The sequence below is a fragment of the Leuciscus leuciscus genome (genome assembly GCF_965113295.1).
Source record: "Leuciscus leuciscus genome assembly, chromosome: 20".
Lineage (NCBI taxonomy): Eukaryota > Metazoa > Chordata > Actinopteri > Cypriniformes > Leuciscidae > Leuciscus > Leuciscus leuciscus.
This window is the reverse complement of record NC_138744.1, coordinates 3685255-3712464: the sequence shown is the minus strand read 5'-3', so window position 1 is coordinate 3712464 and position 27210 is coordinate 3685255. Positions and strand designations below refer to the sequence as shown.

The 27210-nt window shown below is 41.7% G+C and overlaps 1 protein-coding gene and 1 long non-coding RNA gene across 5 annotated transcripts in view; one reads left to right on the top strand and one right to left on the bottom strand.

The window, feature by feature from the left end:
* Positions 1-19264, bottom strand: part of LOC309484511 — a 66130-nt gene extending 46866 nt beyond the window's left edge. Inside the window, exons 1-4 of one of the 4 annotated variants that reach the window (XR_014200870.1) lie at positions 19158-19264; positions 18500-18717; positions 17704-17904; positions 17495-17614 (exon numbers count right to left, since the gene is read on the bottom strand). This is a non-coding gene — a long non-coding RNA (uncharacterized lncRNA). Of the gene's footprint in view, positions 1-17494; positions 17615-17703; positions 17905-18499; positions 18718-18893; positions 18994-19033; positions 19118-19157 lie in introns of those variants that run through there. The other 3 variants (XR_014200871.1, XR_014200872.1, XR_014200873.1) reach the window with 3 other exon arrangements.
* A 1571-nt stretch (positions 19265-20835) lies between these two features.
* On the top strand, positions 20836-26827 carry ubqln4 (ubiquilin 4). The gene is made up of 11 exons (XM_082148782.1): positions 20836-21002; positions 21558-21709; positions 21835-21989; positions 22729-22991; positions 23087-23245; positions 23376-23601; positions 23861-24000; positions 24076-24159; positions 24256-24371; positions 24784-25006; positions 25087-26827. The coding sequence occupies exons 1-11, from the start codon at positions 20856-20858 to the stop codon at positions 25237-25239; spliced, it is 1818 nt and encodes a 605-aa protein (XP_082004908.1). The 5' UTR covers positions 20836-20855; the 3' UTR covers positions 25240-26827.
* Positions 26828-27210: the final 383 nt, after the last annotated feature.

The window sequence follows — 27210 nt, the reverse complement described above, 5'->3', positions numbered from 1 at the left end:
AGCTACGGGTAAAGTCATCTTTTCTCGAGATATGAAGCCAAAAAATTATCCTTAATTTTTATTCATTGTCAACGCAGTGCAGCAGCTAGCAGACCTAGAGCAGGCTATCTAGCACGCTCATTGGCTGCTCTGCGGCAACTGCAGCAGCCTCCCAGTGAGCCTGGCGTGACGTCACGCACGCGTCACAGCCCGCCAGATTGGGAGTGGCTAAGCGTATAAAAGGAAGGCTCGGAGGCTGATACCCTGGTTTTCGTCGACTGAAGCGAAATGAGCTCGTGGCGTGAGCACGGCGGGTTACGCAATACTCGTTCCCTCTTCTATAGAGAACCGAGGTTACGTTAGTAACCGATTACGTTCTCTTACGAGAGGTTCTCTCGTATTGCGTAAGTTAGCTTACGCTACGGGAACCCCTTGTCAACGCCGTCCCAGGGGAAGCCCGGGGAACACTGATAAGTGGGAAACAGGTGGCCGACAGAGTGGGCCAGCACATGTTCATAAGCACACATTAGGGGGTGTAGAGCGGCTCGGCCGGTCTATACAGATACTGACACAACCCTTTCTAGTGCAGCTCAACCAGGAGAGCTAAATCGAGTAAGTAGCCCTGCGCACAAAAGTCTGGGCAGGGCATACACACGACTTAGACTGATAGAAGTTTAGCCTGCAGGGCGGGAACTTCCAGGTTATAAAACCTAACAAATGTAGAGGGGGAGGCCCAACCTGCCGCTGTACAAATGTCATAAATGGAAATCCCGCTGGACCAAGCCCACGATGAGGCCATGCCTCTGGTGGAATGAGCCCGGATGCCCAAGGGGCACTGCAGGTTTCTGGATGCATAAGCTGCCGCAATAGCGTCCACTATCCATCTGAACAGACTGTGTTTCGAGGCGGCGAGACCCTTGGTGCGCCCTCCAAACGAAACGAAAAGCTGCTCCGAGCGCCTGAAAGCGGCGGAGCGCGTGACGTAATTCCTCAGAGCCCTGACAGGGCAGAGGAGGTTACTATCAACCTCGCTGCCGGATGCCGGTAGGGCTGAGAGGGAAATGACCTGCGCTCTGAAAGGAGTGACCATCACCTTGGGGACGTAACCATGTCTCGGTTTGAGAATGACTATTGAGTCATTAGGTCCGAACTCAAGACACGCCGCGTTAACTGATAACGCGTGCAAGTCACCCACGCGTTTAACTGAAGACAGAGCTATCAGAAAAACGGTTTTGAACGTGAGGTACTTCAGATCCACAGTGTCCAAAGGTTCGAAGGGATAAGCTTTCAGGGCCTCTAGGACCAAAGACAAATCCCAAATCGGAACCGAGGGGGGCCGCGGGGGATTCATCCTCCTGGCTCCTCTGAGGAAGCGGATGATGAATTCATTCCTTCCTAATGCGCGGCCGCGCGCCGAGTCGGCGAACGCTGCAATAGCCGCAACATAAACTTTGAGCGTGGAAGGGGACCTGCCCACGTCCAGCAGCTCCTGAAGGAAGCACAAAACCCACGAAACCCCACACGTTTGTGGGTTTAGATTTTTCCCTGTGCACCACTTGTTAAACACAGACCATTTTGACGCATAGAGCCGTCTCGTAGAGGGGGCTCTGGACTGCGTGATCGTGTTCACGACCCCTTTTGGCAAATCAACGAGTATCCGTTGATTATCCACGCATGCAGAGACGAGCGCTCTGGATGGGGATGCCAGATCGCACCGCGGGCTTGAGAGAGAAGGTCTCTTCTCACCGGGATCGGCCATGGGGCTGAGTCTGCCAGCCGCATTTATTCCGGGAACCATGTCTGGTTCTCCCAGTGCGGGGCTATGAGGAGCACTGAGTGGCGCGTTTCTCTGATCCTCCCGATCACCTGAGGTAACAGCGAGATCGGGGGAAAAGCGTACAGCGGGACGCTGGGCCAGGCTTGGGCCAGCGCGTCCTCGCCCTTCGAGAAGAATATCGGGCAGTGGGCGTTGTCGTCTGACGCAATTAGGTCGACTTTCGCTCTGCCGAAAAGGCGCCATAGAAGCTGGACCGTCTGGTGGTGCAGAGACCATTCCTCGGGGGGAACGTTGTCTCTGGACAGTCTGTCTGGGCCGTCGTTCAGTTGACCGGGCACATGCGCGGCTCTCAGCGAGCGCAGTGAGCCCTGAGCCCAAACGAGGAGGCGTTCCGCCAGTGCGCAGAGGATTTTGGATCTGATCCCGCCCTGAAGGTTCACGTAGGACACCACTGACATGTTGTCTGTGCGAACTAGTACATGGTGTCCTCGCAGGTATGGGAGAAAATGTTTCAGTGCATTCTCGACCGCTAGCATCTCCCGACAGTTTATGTGAAGGCATTTCTCCCGGTCTGACCAGAGGCCATAGACCGGTCTGCCCTCGAGAAGCGCCCCCCAACCTAGGTTGGAGGCGTCTGTCGAGATCGTTTTCCGGTGCGAGATAACTCCCTTTGTAACTCCCCGTTGGTACCATCCGGCTGCCAGCCAGGGCTGCAGGGCTGAGACGCAGCCCTGATTCACACTGACTCGCGAGCCGCCGGCAATCCACGCTCTGCGGGGTGCTCTCGCATGCGCAGTAAGCCCAGCTGAAGCACCGCTGCAGCTGAAGCCATGTGGCCCAACATCATCTGAAATGTTTTCAGGGGGAAACACCTGCCTTTCTGAAAAGACGCAGCGAGATGTCGAATACGGCGCGCGCGCTGTGTCGACAGTCTGGCCGTCATAGCCACCGAGTCTAGCTCTATTCCCAAAAAAAGAGATTGACTGACTGGGTATTAATGAGCTCTTGGTCTAGTTGACCGAGAGACCCAAGCTTTTCAGATGGCTGAGAAGCGCTAGTCTGTGGGATATGAGTTCTTCCTCTGACTGCGCTAGAATCAACCAGTCATCCAAATAGTTCAGAATTCGCATGCCCTGTGTTCTCAGGGGAGCGAGGGCCGAGTCCATGCACTTCGTGAACGTACGGTGTGCTAAAGAGAGGCCGAACGGGAGGACGGTGTATTGATATACCTGACCGTCGAAGGCGAATCTCAAGAATGGCCTGTGACGGGGTATAATCTGAATCTGAAAGTATGCGTCTTTCAGATCGAGAGAAATAAACCAGTCCCTTGGGCGGATTTGCGCGAGGATTTGTCTGGTTGTGAGCATTTTGAACGGCCGTCTCATGAGAGCTTTGTTCAAATATCTCAGATCTAATATGGGTCTGAGAGCTCCGTCCTTCTTGGGAACGAGGAAATAACGGCTGTAAAAGCCCGTCTCGGTCAGAGAAGGATGCACTCGTTCTATCGCCCCCTTGCACAATAGTTTCGCTATTTCTGTATGAAGCAGATGGGCTGCTTCTGTATTCACTCTCGTCTCGGTCCGTGCTCGAAAGCGCGGGGGGCGGCGAGCGAACTGCAGCGAATAGCCCCGTTTCACAATGTTCAGCACCCGTGAATATCTAGTTTCGTGTCGGCGTTAGCTTGCAGGCGTGCGTGCATTGTAACAGGCTCGTTTACTGCAATATTAATATTTCCAGCCGCCTGAACTCAGAGGGGACTGAGAAATGTGTGAGAATTGGAGATTGGCCCGGCCTCAGCGGGGCTACAAATACTCTCTCTCCTCCTTTCGCCGGTGAGTGAGGCACGCGGGGTGCTGAACATTGCTCGTGACCATCTGCTCTGACATCCCTTGAGAACGGCGCAGTTTGGCCGGCACAAGCAAAGGGAGAGAGCGCGGGAAGCAGGGCGAGTAGCCAGAGAGCGTCATCATGTTTTGCAGGCGTGCGTGTACTGTAACAGGCTCGTTTACTGCAGTATTGATATTTCCAGTAGCCTGAACTTAGGAGGGGACTGAGAAATATGTGTGAAATGGATGTGAAACACTCTTTTCTCCTTTCGCCGGGACACGGGCGCGGGGGGCGGGGTAGCTTTCTTGTAACGTAAAGAAAAACTAGCCCCGTGACCGTACGCTTCTGCAATCCCTTGTGAGCGGCGCAGTTTGCGCGACTCGAACAGAGGGAGAGAGCGAGCCCCGTAATCGTCCGCATCTCTGACATCCCTTGTGAACGGCGCAGTTGCGCGGCTCGAACAGAGGGAGAGAGAGAGCGGGGAGTGGTGCGAGGCATTTGAAACAACGCCTCGTAGGAAATTTCTCTTTTAGAAGCGAGAGTATGTGTCGCAGCGGCGAACACACACAGCAGTAAAAGGATATGACGGCGGATAGTGTAGCAGGCACGGATGGCTGAAGGCGCGAAGAATCGTCCAGCTTCCTCAGGCGCTGTCCTCTGCTTGCTCTGTCGCTTGCTTCGACGGCGGCGGCTTCTCTCAGAGATCCAGCGATGCAGAGAGCTTCGCTGAAGAGACGGAAATCAGGGTATCAGCCTCCGAGCCTTCCTTTTATACGCTAAGCCACTCCCATTCTGGCGGGCTGTGACGCGTGAGGGCGCGCGCGCCCTCATTGGGCGTGACGTCACGCCAGGCTCACTGGTAGGCTGCTGCAGTTGCCGCAGAGCAGCCAATGAGCGCGCTAGATAGCCTGCTCTAGGTCTGCTAGCTGCTGCACTGCGTTGACAATGAATAAAAATTAAGGATAATTTTTTGGCTTCATATTTCGAGAAAAGATGACTTTACCCGTAGCGTAAGCTAACTTACGCAATACGAGAGAACCTCTCGTAAGAGAACATCTAAGTTTGCACTTGAGTAGCCTATAACTACAAACACTATCAGCACACTGCTAACCACAAAAGGAACATTAAACACTTTATTAAAAACATAAAATAGCACCTAATTTCAACATTTAGGGTGAATTCCAAAGGTGTTTTTGCTCCCTTGAAGGGCACTTCGGGAAGGGGACGCCATTTGTAGGGATATTCCAAACGAAAGTGAAATATTGAATCTCTTCACGAAGGGCCCTTCCACAAGTCTAATGCTTTACTTATAAAGTTAAGAGCAGATTGGGAACACAAACACTCATAAAGCATATTTTAAAAACTTCTTTATAAATGTAAATTTATTTGTATATATAATATTATCAGCAAAAATAAGACATTCCTGTTGTCGCTGCCTAGCTTTGTTATGGTAACATTCCTTATGAAGCTAATTAGGAAATTACGTGGTCTTCCGTTGCTCTTTTTTTTTTTCTTCTTTTTTTTTATTAACTAAAATAAAACAATTAAAATATGTTGTCTGTGGTGTGTTGTGTGTTTGGGACAGGGTGTCTGAATCCTGGTACTCCTGAACTGTCTGGTTCAATGTTGGGATCCAGATACTGGTGTTCCATGTTTTTGTCTTCTGTCCCAGTTCATATGCTCATGTGTTGAGTTTTGCTTGAGCACAGGGATGTTGATCTTGTTTCATTTGTCATATGCTTTTGTCTTGTCTTGTCCATTATGAGCACATGGTCTGGGTGTTTGTTCCTTCACCATGTGCTCTTGTCTAGTCTTATGAAGTTTTTATTGTTTTTTGTTTTAATTCTGAGCTCATTAAAGACCCATTGATTTCTGCATATGAGTCATTGTCTTGTCCTTTAACCCACTGATGTTATATCCTGTGTGAACTAAGATATCAGCTTGTGTGTGTGTGTGTGTGTGTGTGTGTGTGTGTGTTATATCCTGTGTGAACTTAGATATCAGCTTGTGAGTGTGTGTGTGTGTGTGTGTGTGTGTGTGTGTGTGTGTGTGTGTGTGTGTGTGTGTGTGTGTGTGTGTGTGTGTGTGTGTGTGTGATTCAGGTAAATTTTACGTTATGGGGACACAAATAAGAATAATAGCTTATAGATAAAACATTTTTTTTTTTTAAATGTAATATAAAAAGTTTGATGGGTAGATTTAGGTGTCTGGTGTATCAGGCCACTGGTTTCCTGCTGCTTGTCGAGATGCTTGTGTGTGCTCTTCTCTCACATTACAGGATGCGCCTCTTCTTATAGTCAGTGTAAGTGAGGTGTCATTCATATCTCTCTAAAATTTTCATTTGGCAGTTTACAAGCACAGCAATGCCTGAGTTTCAGAGTCCTGTCACTTTGGTTGGTCTAGTTCAGGACTATTCAATTAAAGTTCCAAGAGGTCCGGTCTCTTTATTTCCTTCCCAGAGGAGGTCCGGACGATATTTTTTTGGAATAGTTGTTCATTTACATATGGGCAGCAGTAGTAGCCTACTTCATAAAAGGAAAAATCCTTAACAGTCAAAATAGTCATCAAAGATGAGGATATTGAGCTATAATGACCATCAAAGTCACATGGTTCATATAATAGTATGTAACTGAGGCTATAAGTTGTTAAATAAAGCATTTCTATTTCTTACTGTGTTTTAGTTAGCTTATGTACTAGGATAGCATACATCTACCTGATTAGCCTGCTAGCTTATTTATATTATATTATGTTTTTTATTCCAATATTCCCAATTACATGTTTCAAATTAATGATGTTTGTGTGTACTTAGCATAACAATTAATATATTTAAAATGTATTATAGTATTGCTATATACCATACCACATTGCTATTATTATGTAAAATTAATATTACATTAATATTATACTATTCTATAATATAGAATAGTATGTTGCAACAATATTTATCCTTAAAAATACATTGTAGGCATGGTTGTGTATCCAGTTTGTTTTATTATGCAATATATAGGCATTCATTTTATATTTCAAGCATGTTGTTTGTGCACTTCATGTAATAAACATCATACAATAGTTATGACTAGTCAAGATATTGTGATAACAACTTTTGACCAGGCATTACCGCGTGGGTCCTAAAAGGAGACCCGATTTCTGAGGGGGACTCGATTTCTCATGACTCCACCCCCTCATTGCTACAATTCTCCTTCACCTTCAGGGTCCCATGGCCATCTACAGAAACTGACGCAGCAGCCCATCTTTTAATATTGACTGTAATGGCGACCGATTCCCCCTTTTTCTTATGGCTTTTCTTTCATAGCGCGATTCCACCTTTTTCTTCTGGCTTTCTTTATATAGTATAATTCCTTTTTCTTATGACTTGTTTTTTATATTGCTATAAAATAGCGCTACATGCTACTGCTTAGGGCTGCACGATATTGAAGAAAAATACGATATGCGATACGATAATGCTTAAAGTGTGTAAAATAAACTTAAATTATCTTTAAAATATATTTAAAATTATATAACCTATACGTGTTTCACATTCTTTTTGTGGCAAGAAAACAACTTCTGAAACTGAACAGCAGTGTTTTACTGTAGCATAAGAAGTGTTATTTTTACATCAGTGTAAACCACAGGGTTTAGGGTTTCAGGTAGGCCTACATTAGGATTATTCCGTTTCTGTTGTTAAATAAACCTATGTAAAAATAAAACACTGCAGTGCTTAGTTTTCACTGTATGAATGAAATATATACTGATTATTATTAAAGCTACAAAAGTTATTTAGCCATGAGCAGTGAGTGATTTTCTCTTTGTATGTTGTTCATGACCCCAGTTATTGCAAGCCGTTGCGATATGCATATCGCGATATATGCTACATTTGCGATATTTCGATATATTATGCAGCCACTACAGCTCCCATTTAGCTATATCAGATCTCAGACTTACCGCCAGAAGAAGTTCCTACCTTAATTCTGCCACGTGGAAACTGACCAATTTCATGTGGGTTAAATCCTTAAAGTTGCAGTCTGTTAAGAATGACAGCTAGTGGTCGAAATAAGTACTGCAGTCCAAATTCAAAATATCGGAGATCGTTGTTCCCCACGCCCCTCAGACTCGACGCTCACGTGGGTTGCCAGTTTGAGGACATGCAACAGGACCAAGCGCATCAGTGCAATTGACAATGAAAGCAGAAGAGCCTTACACACTGTAAGTTGATGAGTTGATTTATCCGCGTTTTAATATGCTTTCGTTCATAGAGATTTTTAAACGGATACTGAGGCTTTTTGGTAAGGCTTCATTCTTAAAGGGTTAGTTCACCCAAAAATGTTAATTATGTCATTAATTACTCACCATCATGTTGTTCCAAACCCCTAATGCTGGGTAGGCTACATACCAAAATATTTTTTACATCTTATAAGATTTTCCAAATGTGATAGACCACAAACATGAGGACAAAAAAATCCTAGATTTAACCGTTTTGCTAGTGTGTGGTGTGGCGAGACCTCAGAATAAGCATTGCGGACGATATGCAAGAAGAAATTGCGATGATAGTGTAATACTCGGGTTTGCGAGTCTCGAGGAATCCGTGCTTACCGAGTATTATGCGTGGGTTCTTGCCTATTTTCTGTATCTGTCGTGGTCACTTGATAGAGGAGTCAGACCAAGACTTCTGTGCTCAGAACTCAGTGTTTATTTCAACATTTCTCTTAACTATGACTCTACATCGCTCCACCCAATTACATCGTCCATTTCTTCATTCATTTCAACTCTCTTCTTCCTCTTTTTTCAACTCCTCCCCTTTTCGCGTGTTTCTTACGCTCGCGATATCTCGCGTACCATCTAACTTTATTTAAACCTTCCCATTTCAATTCTTACATAATTCTCCCCTTCCTATAAGAAATGTCCTCATTTCTATGTATGTCGACACAAAACCCCATAAGAGAACATGTGATAACAGTGCATGTCATGAAACGTACACATTATATATATTTTTTCACTACTGTAAGGCCATGAGAACAATGAACTCGTCATACTGTTAAACAACTTACAGTGGTATCAAAAAATAAATAAATAAATAAATAAATTAAACAAAATACTCATTACACTATGCATACTGTATAATGATAGAACCAAGTCACATCAGAACCTCAAAGTACACTATTTAGTACAATTGAAAGTCTTTCAAGTAAGCCGGCATTCGAAGCAACCTTGGACGTTCGTGTGGAGTGGAGAACTGCGTGACAGGGGACACTGGGGAACCACCGGGTACTCCCACTGGGGCTGTACCAAGGAAGGTGCGGGGCAAATGTCTCTAGCATTGTCCTTTGAAACATCAGGTAAGGGGCTGTACTGCGGCAAAGGTTGGTGTGCTGGCGGCAAACGAGGCATGGGGGGTCCAGCGGGAGGTCCTGGGGCTATTGGCGTAACATGAGGTAGAAGGAGACCTGATAGTGTGTTCAGAGTGTTTGGTTCGGCGGTTAACTGAGGTGAGGGGGGTGTGTGTGTTTGTGAGTGCTCAGTGATGTATGGCTTCATGCGGTTATAGTGAATGACTTTAGTCTTGGCGTGTGGTTTGGAAGTATCACGAACAGCAAAATCCACAGGGGTAAGACTACGAAGAGGTGCTATTGAATGTAAAACCTCATAAGGACCCACCCAGCAAGGACGTAGTTTATTATGCTTGTTGGCTGGGTCATCAAGGAGTACCAAGTCGCCCGCCTTGTATGGAGTGTACTTCACATGACGATCATAGTAATGTCGTTGTTGTCCTTGCGCTTTGTCCCGGTACGCAGTTGCTGACCGATAAGCAGAGGATAATCTGTGTCGTAGTGAATTAGCAAACGCTGCAGGCGTGCCCGATGTGGCTGAAGTGACAGAGGTGCTGTCCTGAAATAGCACGTCTAAGGGAACGCGGGCCTCTCGTCCATGCGCTAAAAAGAATGGCGTGAACCCGGTACTGGAATGATTGATGGTGTTGTAAGCTAATGCGACATGTGGGAGGTGTTCGTCCCATTCCCTACCAGACTCAAAGAGATATTTGGCAAGCTCATCTTTTAAGGTGTGATTGAAGCGCTCCACAGCGCCGTCACATTGGGCGTGGTAGGGAGATGTGCGGAGCTTTTTAATGCCCAATAAGTTACAGAGATTTTGAATGAGGTCAGATTCTAATTGCCTGCCTTGATCGGAGTGCAAGGCATCTGGAACCCCATGTTGCGGTATATAATGATCAAAAATGCAACCTGCCACAGAGATAGCTGTCCGATCCTTCAAAGGATACAGATTTACAAATTTAGTGTACAGGTCCATCATCACTAAAACGTAGCGGTTGCCTTTAGTCGACAAAGGCAGCTCGGTTATGTCCGCGGCGACAATTTCGAATGGTTGATCAGGAGAAATGGAAATGAGCGGAGCTTGTGGTCGGGGCACAGGCGAACGTCAGGACTGACAGGCTGCGCATCGAGAACAATGTTTAGATATGTCTGCAGACATGTAGGGCCAATAAAAGAGCCGCCTAGCCCTATTCAAGGTTTTAGCATGTCCGTAGTGGCCAACTGAAGGATCGCCGTGCACATGGGTCAGTATGTCTGGAACCAAGGATGTCGGAATGACAATTTGGAGGACGTCGTCCGCAGGCGATTCGCGCGACAGTCTACACAAGACATTGTCATGTATAGTTAACCAACTGAATTGTGACCACAATTTCCTAACGTATGGTTATGCGTTCCGGAGCCTCCACAAAGGAGGGCGGGGGTGCATCAGCGTCGTCGACAGAAGCGACGGAAGCGGCGACAGACTGCGGCAGCTGTCCGTCAGGAAGAGACGCTAGCGAAGCCGCTGAAGCAGGCGGGCGAACCGGCGAGCTTTGACGGGTGGGGGAGGGCTCCGGGACCCGCTGAGCACGGCGCTTTTTACGGCGCGGCACCACAGCGGGCGGGGGTGCAGTCTCAGAGAAAAATGGCAGGCGAGTCCTCAGAGTCACCATAGGCAGTAGCTCGCAATGAGGGTAGCCGCCGTCAGCGAGCGTGAGAGCTGCATGATCCTCACCCAGGCAGGAAACGCAGATCACATGGCGGTCCCCGTCGTTGAGTGGGGCTCTGCACGAGCCACGGGAAGGCATCTTTAAAAAGACGCAAGCTCTTTTAGACAGTGTGTGTCGCGGCGGCGAGCACACACACAGAACAGAGAGCAAAGGATATAGGCGCCTGGATAGCGCAGCAGGAAGGCGATTGAAGGCGGCGCGGCCAGCGACTTCAGTGACGACTCGTCCCGCTGTAAAGGCTTCCTCAGACGGCGCGGCTTCTCTCCGGATCCAGCGATGCGTGAGCGTCACTGAAGAGATGAAAAATCAGATATCAGCTGCCTGCGAGCTGGATTTATAGGCCTAAGCCACGCCCATTTCGGCGGGACGTGACGCAGCGGGCACGAAGCACCCTCATTGGGTCTGACGTCACGCTAGGCCTCGCTCGATAGGCTGCTGCAGTTGCCGCAGGACAGCCAATAGGCACGCGAGCCGTCTCAGATCTCTGCCGCAACGCGTTTTACAATAATACAAAATTAAGGATAATTTTTTGGCTTCAATATCTCGCGGAAAAGGGATTTTCCCCTAGCGTAAGATACTTGCGCAGTACTCGTTCCCTCTTCTAGAGAGAACCGAGGTTACGTTAGTAACCGAGTACGTTTTTGTGTATTGTATTAATGTCAGTTGTTAAACATAAAACAGTTACAAATAATTTTGTCATCATTTTCCGTTTAGGTGCTTCACGGAAGACGTTTTGTTCTCATTATCTTTTGTCTTACATATTTACCCGAGTGGGTTTTAAACTCCAGTATTACTGGATTTTCGTGCTCTTAGTGAGTTTCCCTTGTTTTCTGATCACATGTATGTGAGATGATGATGCACTTGAAATATTCACCTAAATACTTGCCTGTATCAGTTTATTCTGAATAAACTCCTGCGTTTGAGTCCATCTCTCTCTCTTGTGTTTACGTCTGGGTTACAATCATTCACTCCCCCTTAAGTTGTTCTAAACCTGGATTCTTCCAAATATCTTCTTTTGTATTTAGCAGAAGAAAGAAATTCATACAGGCTTAATAATTTAATGAATTATTATTGAACCTGTATGAATTTCTTTCTTCTGCTGAATACAAAAGAAGATATTTTGAAGAATCCAGCGAGATGCATCAAATTGATTTAAAAATAAAAATAAATAAATTGCTTCCCTCAAGTGACATTGTCACAGCAGTACCCATTAACAGCTCCTTGTCGTCACTCGGCCATGCTTGTCCAAATAAAACCAGGTTTTTTGAGTTACTGTTGCCTTTCTATCAGGTCGAATCAGTCTAGTAATTTCCTATGATCTCTGACATCAACAAGGAATCTTCGCCCACAGAACTGTGAGGGAAAATCCCAGTAGATCAGCAGTTTATGATTTTAAAAAGAATTTAAGATGCTTTTCAGGTGTCTCACACAAAGCAGTGTGAACAAAGGAGAATCCCTTCATCCATTGAGGTCTGCCCAGACAACCGCACTGCTGGAGGTGACAGGATTGGTCAAGAAGGGTCAGATTATCATCATGGGGAAGGTGCCAGAGAAGCAGAAGTTTCTCCATGAAGGAATGGCACATCACCTAAACAGGTCACAAAGGTCCAGATTGACTATGAATTCTACTCACATCACAGGATCACAGGAAGAAAACCTGAACACATTTATCCACCTGCTGAACTCAAGCAACATACACCTGGTGAAACCAGGTTTTCTGCTGGTGAACACAACCCTCTGCAAGCTTCTACAGATACATTTACCTGACATAATAAATTGTTACATTTGATTATTCTAACTGACTTTGACATTATTTTCATTAAAGAGTTCTCGACACTCTCGAAGCTTTGAATCTTTTCCCGGAACAGTCAGGGGAAAGCCTCAGTGATTCATGAGGCTTCATTTCCCCATCCCTACCAACAGGAACAGAGACCATGAGAGAATGCCAAACGGGAACAGGGACAAACATCAGAAACACCACAACAATCTGACAACTCAAGACACCAGTCACTGAGAATATATAGCTGAGTAGAGTGGAATCAGCTGGCGCTGATGATCAGCGGTAATCAGAGGACACACCCACACTAATCATACACACTACACAATCACATGAGACAAGGAAGAGACTCAACACCAACTGACCAACTAGCTTTAGTTGCACCAACTAAAATTTAATCTGATCAGAGAAGTACATTTAAAAGGAGGGTGTGAAATGATAAACATCAGACAGAAGTACCACAGCCTTTTCCAGGTCACAAGAGATCTGCACTAACTAAATGTGTGAACAACATCATAAAACAGCAAATGCTAAGCTGGCAACCCACAGATCTGACTGTAATGAGAGCAACTTGAAGTAAAGCCACGAGCATTGACCCATTGGAACTCATGACACTACAAGTGATAAAAACTCTGATTAATCTCTAATGCTCATATGACACAGCAGACTGTGAAGGCTGAACTGCAAGAGCAGCTTTAGGTGTCACACACTGCACTGAATCAACAACAATAATTCAGACTTGGTCAATGAAACTCGGTTTCATGTGACAACTGGAATTAAAATTGCATAGCAAGAGTCTCTGGAACAACTTATTTGTCAAAGTGTTTGTTTTTTAAAAGATGATTTATTTTAGATTTGGCCCTAGTCGCAGCTGTACTGGCCAGTGCATCATATGTACAACAAAGGTCAGGCTGAAAACCAATGAGGGATTATGTTGTTGTTAACACTCAATGAACCACCAGCACATGCTAAACGCTTGGTCAAATCTCTGCTCATTCTCATGTCAATACATTTGAATCTGAAAAGGTTTTTTGGTTCAGGGCTGATGAGATGCACATTCGCTGTTTCTTTTTTTTCTTTGTTAGATTTCAAATGCCTTTTCATTTCATCTAGTCTTTTTAAAGACCATATGAAGGCAAAGTGGCCATTTTAACGTTTGATTATTCTATTTACTTTTTACTTTATATTTGACCTGTTTTAGATTAGGAAACTATGTCGCTCAGAGGTCCTCACGTTTTCTGTTTAACGTTGGTCTCACGATCACAATCTCGCCAGTTTCGGTCACTAAACAGAGGTAAATGGCTACATACCTGAGACTTGCCGTATTCACACGTACACAATCAAAGATACTTTGGTATAGCCCCCTTGGAAGTGCATCTACCTGAATTTAATTTAATCGTTTTACCTTAGTAGAGGTTTTGACCACCATTAAAGACGTTCGTCGACCAACTTTACTTCTCTTATAATGGCTTTGAATTGGCCAAGCCCATGGTGTCAATCCCACGTACACTTATCTGAAGTAACGCTAAATTAAAACAGGTAAAACAGACGTACCCAAATTTTGGTTGGTCAAGCAGCATTTTGCTCTTCTAAACGGAAATTAACTCGTCTTTGCAAACCAAGTACACTTGAATCCGTGCAAAATATTAGTCGTCACTAATCTGGCGCAAAAATTGTGGTAACATACGAGTCCGTTTCTACTTGGGAAAAATAATTGCAGAGTAATTCAGACGTAACAATTTATAATTTTTTTTACTGCGTTCTCTGACGCGTCTCTGGAACGTTGAATATGAAAAGGTTTTTGTTTCAGGATTGATGAGATGCATGTTCGCTGTTTCTCGTTTTAAATTTCTAATGTCTTGTAAATCACATTGTAGCCACATGGCAATCCTATGCTCCTGTTATGGTTTTACTGCAGCTATATCAAAAATAGCAGAGTTTTCCACCAAGGAGACAAACAAATTCAACATAAACACACAAGATATTTAATCCAGTTTACACAAGACACGTGGCCTAGAATGCATGGCATCTACAACCTTTTACCTAAGTGTTTCATACAACACTTACAGTAAAGCAATCATGTGTTTTAAAGATTAAACTTAACTAGCCTATGTGCACATTGTAGTAGCACAAACAACTATAAAGTGTGTTCTTTGAGCACAATGTGTTAAACACAACTGCAAATTTGAAAATCCAAACAGAATCACTGCAAACATGCTTTTTAGTCCGATCGCTGTTAAGCGTTTTGGGAGATACATGGACATAGCATTTAGCTTAGCCTTGAGATCTGAGATTTTTAACCTGCGCATCACATCATCCTGTTTTTCTCAACCTTGCTTTTCATAAACAAATGCATCGACTTGTCTTTTCGTTTATCCAATTGCATGTTTTCCGATCGTTTACAAACTTAGAATTTTCTTTCTGTTGTTTGCTCATTCTCATCACGTGTTGCTAGTTTGTTTCAACACAGCCAATACAACAATGGCTGATTTTGTCTCAACACTTCTAAAAAGGCCAAAAGAAATGACTCACCACAACGCCAGAAGAAAGAGAAGATGTTCAAACCTCTTGTTGATTTCAAAATCTCAATACTTTGCTGGAAAGGACGTTGCTCGCTTGTGTTGCGAGATCACGTCGCCGAGGTCACCACCTGTGAGCTCGCCCTCGATCAGCCCAAAGTCCGCCATCCGACCAGCGCAAAAGGTCTCTACGTGTTACTGTCTTTTCTCGAGGCAAAGTATTTTTTGATTAAATGCAATACATTTGAATATGTATTTTCTTATTTCATCTGACTCCATAAATGAAAAGGTTTTAATGATATCTGTGAATCCTTAAATGTGAGCGAATGTTTGACTACTACTCTTTAATGAAAATAATGTCAAAGTCAGTTAGAATAATCAAATGTAACAATTTATTATGTCAGGTAAATGTATCATGACAATTTCATAATCAATTCAAAGATAATCGATACAAAACATCAAATGCTCTGGAATAAAGAGAAGAGATGCGAACCCAACATTATACATGAAGCTGAGAGTCTTACTCTCTGCCTCACAGGTTAATCTGAAATACAGAAAGGCCCGATCTTCTCGTTGCATTTCCTTATATAGACAGAAACTTCTTTCACATGGAAACATCTGCTAACAAATTGCATTCAAAGGTTACACCTTTTGGGGGAATGAGACCATTTGCCAGGAGACCACCTTCCTTTGTGTGCCAGTTCTCTCTAAACTCTTAAAAACCTTATTAACTTTTGTTTTACTTATTTGGAAATGAGACATTTGTACCAGTCGCACTGAGACATTTCAAATGATACCAAAATGTACAATACTCGATGATAATCCTTCACATTAAACCATATATTTTCTTGGGTGAATTCAGGTGATCTGAGCATGAGAGAGAGGGGGTGAGGGATGAAGGAATGAAATGTAGATTAGGATGACTCGGAGTTGAGACTTTTGTCTCAAATGGTGAGTTCAAATGGTAATTTCCAGCAAGATCCTGTCTTCTCAGGGTCTGGTCGCTCCTTAACCAGACTGTCCGGCATTTTCTAATTTCTCAAGTCTTACAATATTAAAGGTTTCAGCTGGAATCGTCATAAATACTGTAGATTCAAGTGGACAATATGCAAAGAATTTTTTTTTATTTTTTTATTTTATTTCTAAGTTGCATCAAACTTTGGTTTCAGCTGGAATGTGATTACATAATTGACAACCAAAATTATTTATTATGCGTGTTGGGAATGTTTTGTGGACTATATCTTTAAAAAACATTAATTACTGAAGAAAAAAAGTAAATGAATACCTCACAAATCCCGATGGACATCCAGAAACTACTTTTAATCGTTTAAGAGAACTGTTTCTAGTTCTGAGACCACTAAAGAAAGAAAGAAAGAAAGAAAGAAAGAAAGAAAGAAAGAAAGAAAGAAAGAAAGAAAGAAAGAAAGAAAGAAAGAAAGAAAGAAAGAAAGAAAGAGAAAGAAAGAAAAAACACTTGGGACCACCGAACTTAAAGGTGCTTGGACTATTTGGGACCACCAGACTTGGAGGCGCTGCACCACCTGACTTGAGACAAGAACACGACAGAAAGAAACCTAAATGTCCATATAACAAAAACACAAGGCACACAAAACCAGGAACACATAACATAAGGCCATTCTGTGATGATAAATAAGGTAAGAACGACTGCCAGACTGTCGCAGTGATAAATGGCTGCAGGAATCCATAACAGCAATTAACACACTTAAAAATAATGGGGTTTTTTTTAACCCAAATGCTGGGTTTAGCCTGTCGGGCCATTTTCCCTCGGCACTGTCTGTCTGTGGGCTCTGTTGTTGGCTCACATTTTCAACAGTGGCTGACTTGTATGTGACACAAGCCACCTGGTGGTGATACATGCAAACCTCTTCTTTTGTAAGTTAAAGACAGATGACGTTCCATGTCCCTGAAAAAGCAAAACTGAGACTCATCAACCTGACACTAAAAACATTTTAAAATAAAGCTGAAATAAAATATAAATATTAGACTACAACATTAAATAAAATTAGAAATATTGCCTGGCAACGAAACTGAAATAAGTTGAAGCACTAAAATAACTAACTATAAATAAAAACTGGAAAAAATAAAATAAAATATATATCCATAGTAGTATTTTTTTTTTTTTTTACAAAGGTTATTCTACACAGTGTGTCCAAAAAAGATTGTATGGTAAAAAAAACCCCAAAAAAACATGAAAGCCAGTGCAATATGAAGTCATTTATTTAAAAAGAAGCCTAAAAGTGCCCTTTTTCTAAAAGTACATTTTGTTTTAAAAGAAAAGGTAAGAATAAAGATGTAGCTTGATGATTTGGTATTGCAGATGGTGACATAATTTTACTATTAAAATGAGAGACAAAATGCCATTCCATTACAAGCAAAAAGATTAACTTTAATTAGTTTGTGTGTTCATCTTGTCTTGTGAAGTTTTGGATCCTCCACCGACTGCAAAACCACAAACAAACATGAACACACACAGCAGCTCTCAGAATCACTCATGATCACAGTGGATTTGACTGGTGATGATGATGATGATGATGATGATGATGATGATGATACAGTACCTCTGCATCTTCATCCTTCTTGCACAAAGCTTTCCCAGTCAAAACACAGAAACTGATGTTCACACAGAGCTGAAGGACCGACAACACTATCATCATGATATCTAGTCCTCTCATGATAATCTACAAGTGGGTAAAGAGTCAACTATAAAAATTACATAATTACATTTTTTTGAGTTAACTATCAAAATATTTGTTGTAAAAATACTTACAATATTCGTTTGGTGTCTTACACCATCTAAACACATTTCCATCCTCTGTTTCTCTGTGATGGAAGGTGATTCATCATACAGTGAATAATATAGCTAGTATATTGCAATATCAAGTATTTTCTAATTGCCAGGTCCACTGAATACAGCACAACAGCTGTGATAGCCAGTGCACCACTGAATAAGTATCATTATGATGACCAGCTGTAAAACACAATCAATATATAAAAATAAAATAAAAAACAGAATCAGAAATATCATAAACACAGAAATAATGTAAGATATTACTTTAATAGACACCAGACAAGGACTAGAAAACTATAGCGTGAAAAATGCACACTATTCCAACTATTATGAACTAATAGGCAAAGGCAAACAAAGAAATATATCAATGCTTTCAAAATGTATGAATAAATCGAATGAAATGTCAATAGTTTACTTTTTGAAAAGACATTGAATAACATGAACTGATTTAGAAACATAAAAATGATCAAAATGAGACCCAAGTCTTCCCACACTACAGCGCCAAAAAGGTCCCTGGGATATTGTATCCAATAGTAGAACTCAGAGCATGCAAACACAATCCTCTCCGCAATATTGATGACACTAATTATAATTTACACTATCAATTGAACAAGAGAATAATATGGCAACCAGTCTCAGGCTGATATGGCTGATGATTATGACAGGCATTCAATTTTCAAAACATTTTCAAAATATTTTATTTTAGTCGTATACAATGAACACTTTAAATGGCTCAACCATGGCACGTTTCAGTTGTATTTTGTGTCTGACTCACTCCAAGAGCTGTGTAGATTTCCTTAAGCTTCAGATTTATACCATGAAACAGAACCCACTGGACTGCAGAACAGAGAAACCAGAATCTGACACAGTCCGGGACATTTGCTCTTTGGGTTTGAGGTGATAGTGATGAGCGTCATTCCCTCACCCTGAGACACTGTCATGATGCAGACGGAGCTGATGGACTTCAACCTTCCCACAAGGTAAAAACAAGTGCTGTAGGAGGAGCAATTAAGGCTCATGCATCAGAAAATAATAATGGGCCGCCCAAATGATAGTTATGTAAATTCATAACTTTTTGTTCCCCCTTCACAAAATAGTTCTAGAACATGCATGATTATTAAACAGCATTTTTGCAATTACGTAAAAAAAGTAAAGTAATCTCAACTTACAGTAGGTGAATATATTGTATATATGCACTGCAAAGATAGTATTGTTCTGAATATTGTATAGGACCTAATGTCTGTATATTCAGCACTTGCAGGCTACTGTAAAAATACAGAAATGAAATGAAAAATTAAAAGCATGTTACCAGTACGCTCAAAAGAGTTGTGCAACTGCAAAATCAAAGTTACAGTAATGAGAGATTGCATCACGTCTTTGTGTTGGTCCGGCCTCAGGACTTTGTCCTCATCACAGGCAATGTTTTCTCTTACCAGGCAAATGGAAAACCCCTCTAGTGTGGCAGATCCAGCCTGGACAACACTCCACACCTTGCTCTTTCTCATCCTCCTTGCCCACCACCTCTTCCTCCACTTCAGATTGTTTCAGTGCATCTGTGCTCTCTGAACCGCCTTATTTTGTACAGTTGGTTTGATCCCATCATTAGAAATATGTGTGAACAATTTTGGGTCGTTGTGTGAAAACTGTTTTTACAGTATAGGGAAGTGCAGGGCACAACACAGGGCTAGTTCTAACACACTTGTTTTAAATACTTCCACACATGCTAGCATGATGAAATTTGGTGTATTTACTAGTTGCCATATCAACACTATATAGAGAAAAAATTGCACCAAAATGTAAAACAAATTGGAAGATATCCATAGACATTTATTAAACCATAGCAAAAGTAAATTTCTTGCTTAAGTAAATTTTTCATCTCTATTTTTTGTGTTTATTTAAAATGAGACAAATCTGATATTATTTTAATCTCCAATATGCTATTTAACAGTTGAGATAGTTCTTTAATGCTTCGCTAACTAGCAGAAGACACTAGCCGGGTTTAAATCCCAGTTGTGCAGGCGGGGGCATGTTGTCACACTGCGTTACAATGTGCCCCTATTAGAAATATGCTATTATATTCTATCCTTTTATTAATTCTATTGAGAAAACATGAGAAAAAGGTGAATAAAGACTGAGAGTCAATGTTCAGAAATTACTAATTATTTATTTGTTTTGAACTATGTTGTATGGCTGTGTTTTCCTGTGTTCGTAGTCAAAACTCAAAAATGAGTTTACATTTAATTATTAAAAAATGCCATTATTTTATATTAAAAAGTTAATAATTGTATTTTATTTAGAAAATATTTTAGTTTGTCTTCTTTTTTTAGATCAGTTAACATTTTAAGCTGTCATATGGTCATGTTACAATGTACCCCACCTATGGGGCATGTTGTCACATTTCACTTCCATTCTTTCAGGGTATATCAAGAAAAAAGTATATACTGTATTAACAAAACAAAACCACATAATTGTACTAGACATGTGGGAAATGAATGTGGGGAAAAAATAAATACTCTGAACCATAAATAGATTTACACAAACTGAGAAAGTCAAAAAGCGTTACTTTGTGCCCCGCTCTCCCCTAAATCACAAATCAAGTGGTTCCTTACCTATTGTTAAAGGCAGAATAAAGGCTTGAATTACAATGGATTCAGTAACTTTTTCCTTCCTGTGTTTAGCTTTTTGCAACACAATTGCATCACAATGTGAAACCCCGAGCCCTGCCGGCCTAATAAATGGGGTCAAAGACATACAATTTTTTTCCACAATAAGAAAACTTTATTTCATTTAATGTGACAATTTAATTATATCTCAGTATGGGGGTCTTCACAATTCTTATCCAAGAATAAAAAGCCAAATACATGACAAGCCTGAGCTTGTTTACAGCGCAGTCTTGCCCTCAGCAATATGGCGGACGCGTTTACGTATCGCAGCAACGGCGTCTAGCCTATATATTTATTACATCTATGCTGCACATAAGGTGCCTTGAGTGATTTCATACAACGAGTGCAGTAAGTGAAGTCGATGACACGCCACACCACCAGAGGCCGCTGTGGAACAGAAGGCGTTTGTAGCACTTTTCCCCGATGCTTGTTGGTGCGATGATGTAATGAAGTAAAAGAAGAGTAAAGATGGCGGAGAATAGCGGCACGGATCCTGCCGTGGAGACGAACACTGAAGAAAATGCCGCCGCTAGCGCGACTATCATTAAGGTCACCGTCAAAACACCGAAGGATAAAGAAGAAATAGCCATCGCCGAAGATTCATCTGTCGCACAGGTGATTTTTTTCGCGATTTCGTGTTGTTTGTGGCACCCGGGCGTTCGTTACACCAGCGGCTAACAGCTTTAGCCGGCGAGCTAACTATTGACGACGAACAGCCAGAGCCGAAAATCTTCGCAGTGGATATTTACAATGACTTTCACTTTTGTTATTACTTAAATGCGGTTATTGTGAGAATCTCATTCATTGTTTTTTGTGTTTTATAACGCATGTAAAGTGGGGTTTTCTAACTCGCGGTTGTCGTTAAAGAAACGGCCTGCTCATGTAGAAGGTTCTAGTCTGTCATCTTTGGTCGCGCTCTTTCTGTTTTGCTTTGTATTTTTGACTTAAGAATTTTATGGAAAGACTAAACAGCGTGTTAAATGACTTTTCATTTAAAAATGGTGCTATGCTGCAATGTTTGTGTCCGTTTATTTGCCTAATTGCTGTTTTATGCTGATGTTTACGAGCTTAGGCTTTATAAAAGAGACCGTGATGTTATTCAGAAGTGAGGTTGAATTGATTTGATTTGATGTATAACATTATAAACCGCATGTTTCGTCCTTTTAACAGTTTAAAGAAGAAATCTCCAAAAGATTCAAGGCGAAGCAAGACCAGTTGGTTTTGATTTTTGCTGGTAAGATACTGAAGGATGGAGACACACTCGGTCAGCATGGCATTAAAGATGGACTCACGGTTCACCTGGTCATCAAAACCGCACAAAAGTAAGAGGACCTGCTTTTATAGTCAAAACAGAACCGTTTTTTTTCATATGCAAAGCGATATTGTGTTGTAAGTTAATGCCTATGCAGTTTGAGTGGCTCACTTTTAGGGTGTTTTGTGCTTGTAGGACTTCGGGTGGTGGTAGTTCGCAGACCTCTGCTTCTTCTGGCCCTGGACCATCAGAGGGCAACAACGGTGGAACTGCTACCCCGAGCCCCACGGGCAACCTGGGCACACCCCAGAGCGTTGGGACGACCCCGTCACAGCCAGCCAATATACTAGGTGAATTATGTTTTTAAGTTTGTATTATTGAGTCTGTTTTTAATGTAATTCCATAATATTGTTGAAGTGTTTTTGTGTTGCGACTAATTTTGGTTATTGTTAACTAATCTGTTAAAAAAAAAAAATTGTTAATTGAAATAAAATCAAATATGTATGAAATTTAAACTTAAACTAACATTTTAAATCTTTCCTTGGCAGCTGACTGAAAAAAGTACTAAAATTGTTTAAACTGAAATATAAATTGAAGCTAAATAAATAAATATATATATATATATATATATATATATATATATATATATAAAAATGGCAAAAGCATATAAAACAATTCCAAAAAACTTGATTGAAATATAGAATATAAATCTAAAATCTTTATTAATACTGTAATAGCATATAAATAATTCAAAGTACCACTGGTTGCAACATATATATGTTCTGTATGTACATGCACAAATATTAGGTGAATGCCTTTTTAAATGTTTATATTGGGGATCACCTTATTGTCTCTGTTTTCAATGTAGTTCCACTATGTTTTCTTGCAATGTACATGAGAAGAATTTATTCAATTTATTGACTGACTGTTTTTTTAACCCCCTAATCTAGTTCCTTTCATACAAATTATTGTATGAAAGGAACTAGATTGAAAGACAAATGCTGTGAATCCTAATACAGTTCATTGTAAGAAAATTCTTCACTTTTATCTTGCTTTTGTTATAATCTGGCTGTCCTTGTGTGTTTTCAGCTGGGTTTGGTGACCTGTCAGGCCTGTCTAACCTCGGTATGGGATCTGCCAACTTCATGGAGCTTCAGCAGCAGATGCAGCGACAGCTCATGTCTAACCCTGAGATGCTGTCTCAGATCATGGAGAACCCCCTTGTGCAGAGCATGATGTCCAACCCTGACCTGATGAGGCAGATGATCGTAGCCAATCCACAGATGCAGCAACTAATGGAGCGTAACCCAGAGATTTCACACATGCTTAATAACCCAGAGCTCATGAGACAGGTATGTAATTGGTCATTTACTACATCATGGAAATGGACACGTTAATTTAGCTTGATTTGATTTTACAACACTGTGTTTTTTGGGTTTTTTTTTAGACAATGGAGTTGGCACGGAACCCAGCCATGATGCAAGAGATGATGCGTAACCAGGACCGGGCGCTTAGTAACCTAGAGAGTATTCCCGGGGGTTATAATGCTCTTCGGAGGATGTACACAGACATTCAAGAGCCAATGTTTAGCGCTGCACGTGAACAGGTCAGATGTATTTATTTTTAAATTAGATATGTATTTATTTCTAAGAAATAAAAAACGTGTTGTCGCCTAAAATATTAACTCTAATTTTATTATTAACAGTAAATGTTATATTGCATCATCATTTGAATAGTTTGGAAATAACCCCTTCTCGGCATTGGGTGGAAATGCTGAAAACTCCGGAGTACAGCCCTCCAGGACAGAAAACCGAGAGCCCCTGCCAAATCCCTGGGGTCCCCCTGACACAAACGCCGCCACCACCACCTCTGGGACGGCTACCACCGCTAGCTCCACCACAAGCTCAACCACACCCAGTGTGTCCAACCCTCTGGGCATCAGCTCCTCTAGCCTAGGAAACGGTAATAGCATTTTATGTAAACATTCGTCTTTAACTGTAAAGCAAGCTGCATGAATTGTTTTGAGGATTTGTTGTGGAGAATTTGCAAGCAGATAATTTATGTGCACAGATTATTTTGTCAGTAAATCTAATTAATTATTTATTCTAGTCAAATACTGCATAAAAGGGTGAAATTTACATTGCTGTGTAGAATTACAAAGCATCTCAAATTAATTGATTTCATGTTAAAATTTGTGTGTGTGTGTGTGGTTCACTGTTAGGCATGTTCAACAGTCCTGGCATGCAAAGCCTAATGCAACAGATCTCTGAGAACCCTCAGCTTATGCAGAACATGCTTTCTGCTCCTTATATGCGCACCATGATGCAGTCCCTGGCTCAGAATCCTGACGTTGCCTCACAGGTAGCAAGACCATCATTTGGTAGTTCTCAAAGTTTTGCTACGATGTTCTGGTACTAATAAAAATGCATTTTTCAGGTATTGATGAACAACCCTCTCTTTGCGGGAAATCCACAGCTGCAGGATCAAATGAGACAGCAGCTTCCTGTATTTCTGCAGCAGGTGTGTCCAGTTGGGATTGTTGTAGATTGTGTCTTTGGGATATGTGACTGGATTTGGGTTTCATTTACTTTCATGTACTAACTGACTGACTCACAGATGCAGAACCCAGAAGCCCTTTCTGTCATGACAAATCCTCGAGCCATGCGAGCCCTAATGCAGATCCAGGAAGGACTGCAAACCCTTCAAACCGAAGCCCCTGGTCTCATGCCCAGGTGCAGTTTTGATTTGTCAACCACCATAAAAAAAAAAAAACATGAAACATGCAGGGCAAATGTAAAATACTATTTTGATATGATAATCCAAATGAATCCCTGATTTTTAAATTCATATATTTAATTGGATAGTTTGAAGCAAAATAATTTTTGAAATTGTTGCTTAGCACTAGTATTACATTCTCTACCGAGTGAGAAACCTTAGAGAACACATCCTCTTTCTACTAGTTATTTCCCTCTTGGCTTTGTCATCAAGTAAATGCAGCTTCCTCTAGATTACAGCACACGTTTGCCTATTAAGCAAGTTTGTGCTATTCCATTTATGTAAACAATTAGTTGTCAGATGCAACAATTAAACAAGCAGTATGTCCATATCTGCTCTTTCCCAATTAAATGTCTTGTCTCTTTGTAGTCTGGTGCCTGGTGGGATGCCTGCGGGGATGCCTACTGGGATGCCTACTGGGATTCCTACTGGGATTCCTGCTGCCCCACTGCCCACAGGTGTGAATGTGACTCCTGAGAATCCTCCGCCCTCAGGCCAGGGCCCCGCCCCCACCCCCGCTGCTGGAGCTAATCCCGCCCAGCAGCAGCTCATGCAACAGATGTTACAGATGTTTGCTGGAGGGAGTGCATCGGTACTCTTCTTTCTTTGTCGTTACTGTTAATTACACTTCTTAAGAGTGGTTGGCTGTACTCACTTTGTTTTGCTTTGCAGACTCAGACTCCAGAAGTGCGTTTCCAGCAACAGCTGGAGCAGCTGAGTGCCATGGGCTTCATCAACAGGGAAGCCAACCTGCAGGCCCTCATCGCCACCGGGGGGGACATCAATGCCGCCATCGAAAGACTGCTCGGCTCCCAGCCTTCTTAATTCCATCAGCTGAGAGTGTGCGAAGGGAGACAAGAAGTCCTTCATAGTCCTTCATCACATAAAATCTGACAAGCCCTACATAGACAGAATTCCAATTACTCCAATCTTGTTTTTTTATTTCCTTTTTTTTTTTTTTTGCTTCGATCTGTTGATCTCTGAATCAAAGCAAAGAGGTTTCAAATTTGTTTCCTTGAACAAAAAAAACAAAAACAAACCAGAATCGCTGTGGAATGACGTCACACTAATCCCTCATCACTAGTAAGATGGGACAAAGCTTACATTTGCTGAACCAAGTTTAAGTTACCATTCCTTACAATTAGAACATGCTCACCTGAGGCACTACTCGGTGGTTAGGAGAATAAAATCCATCCGCTTGAATTCTGAGGCCGGAGAGATTCTTGTCTTCTGTGAGAATGCTTGGTTTCCTTAATTTCTCTTATTTCTTCTAATTCATGCCTGATCAAACCAGTATTTATTGCAGAAATGTAGAGCTTACCCTTTACTCCCTTTCCACCTTCCTCGGTTGACGTTGATTTGAGCGTTCCTTGACATTTGATGTGTTAATCAAAATCTAATAGACATGAACATGTTGGAGCGCTATAACACCTTGACTCTGATTGCTTACACTTCAGCTATTTTAGAAAAAAAGGAATGAATTTTTGGAGATGAGATTTGGAAAGATGTTCAGTCATCTCTTTAGTCGTTTGCCTTTGTGAGGAGTGTACCTCAATTGACCGTAAAGGCTTGTCATATGGGTAAGGCTGTAACAAAGCATCAATAAAATATTTCTCAGCTTAACAAGCAGTGGCGAACGCAGAAACCATTTGTTTTGACCATATCTTTATGCTTTGACATAGGAGTATTCTAGTGCCTGGAACACACTTGTATTGTATACTGGAAACATCATCCTCAAGTTGCTCTGGCAAATCAAAAACTGGTTACAGCATGATAGTGATGCTAGCTTCTCTCAGTACTAACCAACAGCTATATATACTAACAGAGATTTGATGTGAATTAAAATGTTCAATTTTTTTTGCTGCACATCCATAATCCACTTTTTATTATACTTGAATTACAATACAGACGCATACATTAATTGAGGTTTGTATTTCCTTTAAGCCAACATCTGATTTTGTGTTAAGTCCAATGTGAGTCACTCTTTGCAATGCTTTTGGAAATGGTTTACCCATAACGGTTTAAGGATTGCATGATCTTGCTCTCTTATAACCACAATGTTTTTAATTCACCTGAGGGTTGCAGGTGTTGTCAAATTAGGGGAGGTCACACAGAAGTCATTTGTTCATCTTGATACATTGTACATGCATTAATTTCTTCTATCACAAAGCTTTAAGCATTAAGATTGCTCCTTAAGTAACATTGGTAATGTACTTTGCCACACAATATGATGAGAAGTTGGCCTTTGAAAACCTGGAATTTTAAAATTGTGAGGTATGATAAGTTATAAGATTTACCATATAAAAGTTATGGTAAATCTTACGGTGAATTCAGATTCTGTTATGCTCAGCTGTACAAATTGTTTTGTTTTTTTGTAGGTGCAGTTACTATAAAAATGATTTTTAAAAGATTATTTAAAAATTATGGAAGTTCATTGGTCAAAGTCTCGAAACCATGCACTCTTAAAAATAAAGGTGTGAAGAACATTTGAGTAATCTAACATACCTGTTTCCCCCACAATAAATAACCTTTAGTGCATTTATTTTTTTAATAATGTACATGTAAATTATAAACAGATTGTGACGAGCTAGTTGCAACAAACCTTTGAAGTTAAGAAGTCCCTAAGTGATATTACCCTTACAGTTTTAATCAATGGCTGTACTTGTTGCTGCTGTGCCCTGAAGACCCTCACTCCCCAAAGGAAGTCAAGACAAAAGGTCGGGAGGTCTCTAAAGTATATATTGTATTTACATGCAAGTATAACATCGATAAAATAAAATAGATAAGCGGTCAACG

What these genes read in the sequence shown, in the direction of transcription:
- ubqln4 (XM_082148782.1), top strand. Translation starts at nt 20,856, where the DNA reads ATGGCGGAGAATAGCGGCACGGATCCTGCCGTGGAGACGAACACTGAA. An exon ending in TTAGCGCTGCACGTGAACAG is followed by an intron (nt 23,246 to 23,375) that starts GTCAGATGTATT and finishes TCATTTGAATAG; the next exon opens with TTTGGAAATAACCCCTTCTC. An exon ending in TTCCTGTATTTCTGCAGCAG is followed by an intron (nt 24,160 to 24,255) that starts GTGTGTCCAGTT and finishes ACTGACTCACAG; the next exon opens with ATGCAGAACCCAGAAGCCCT.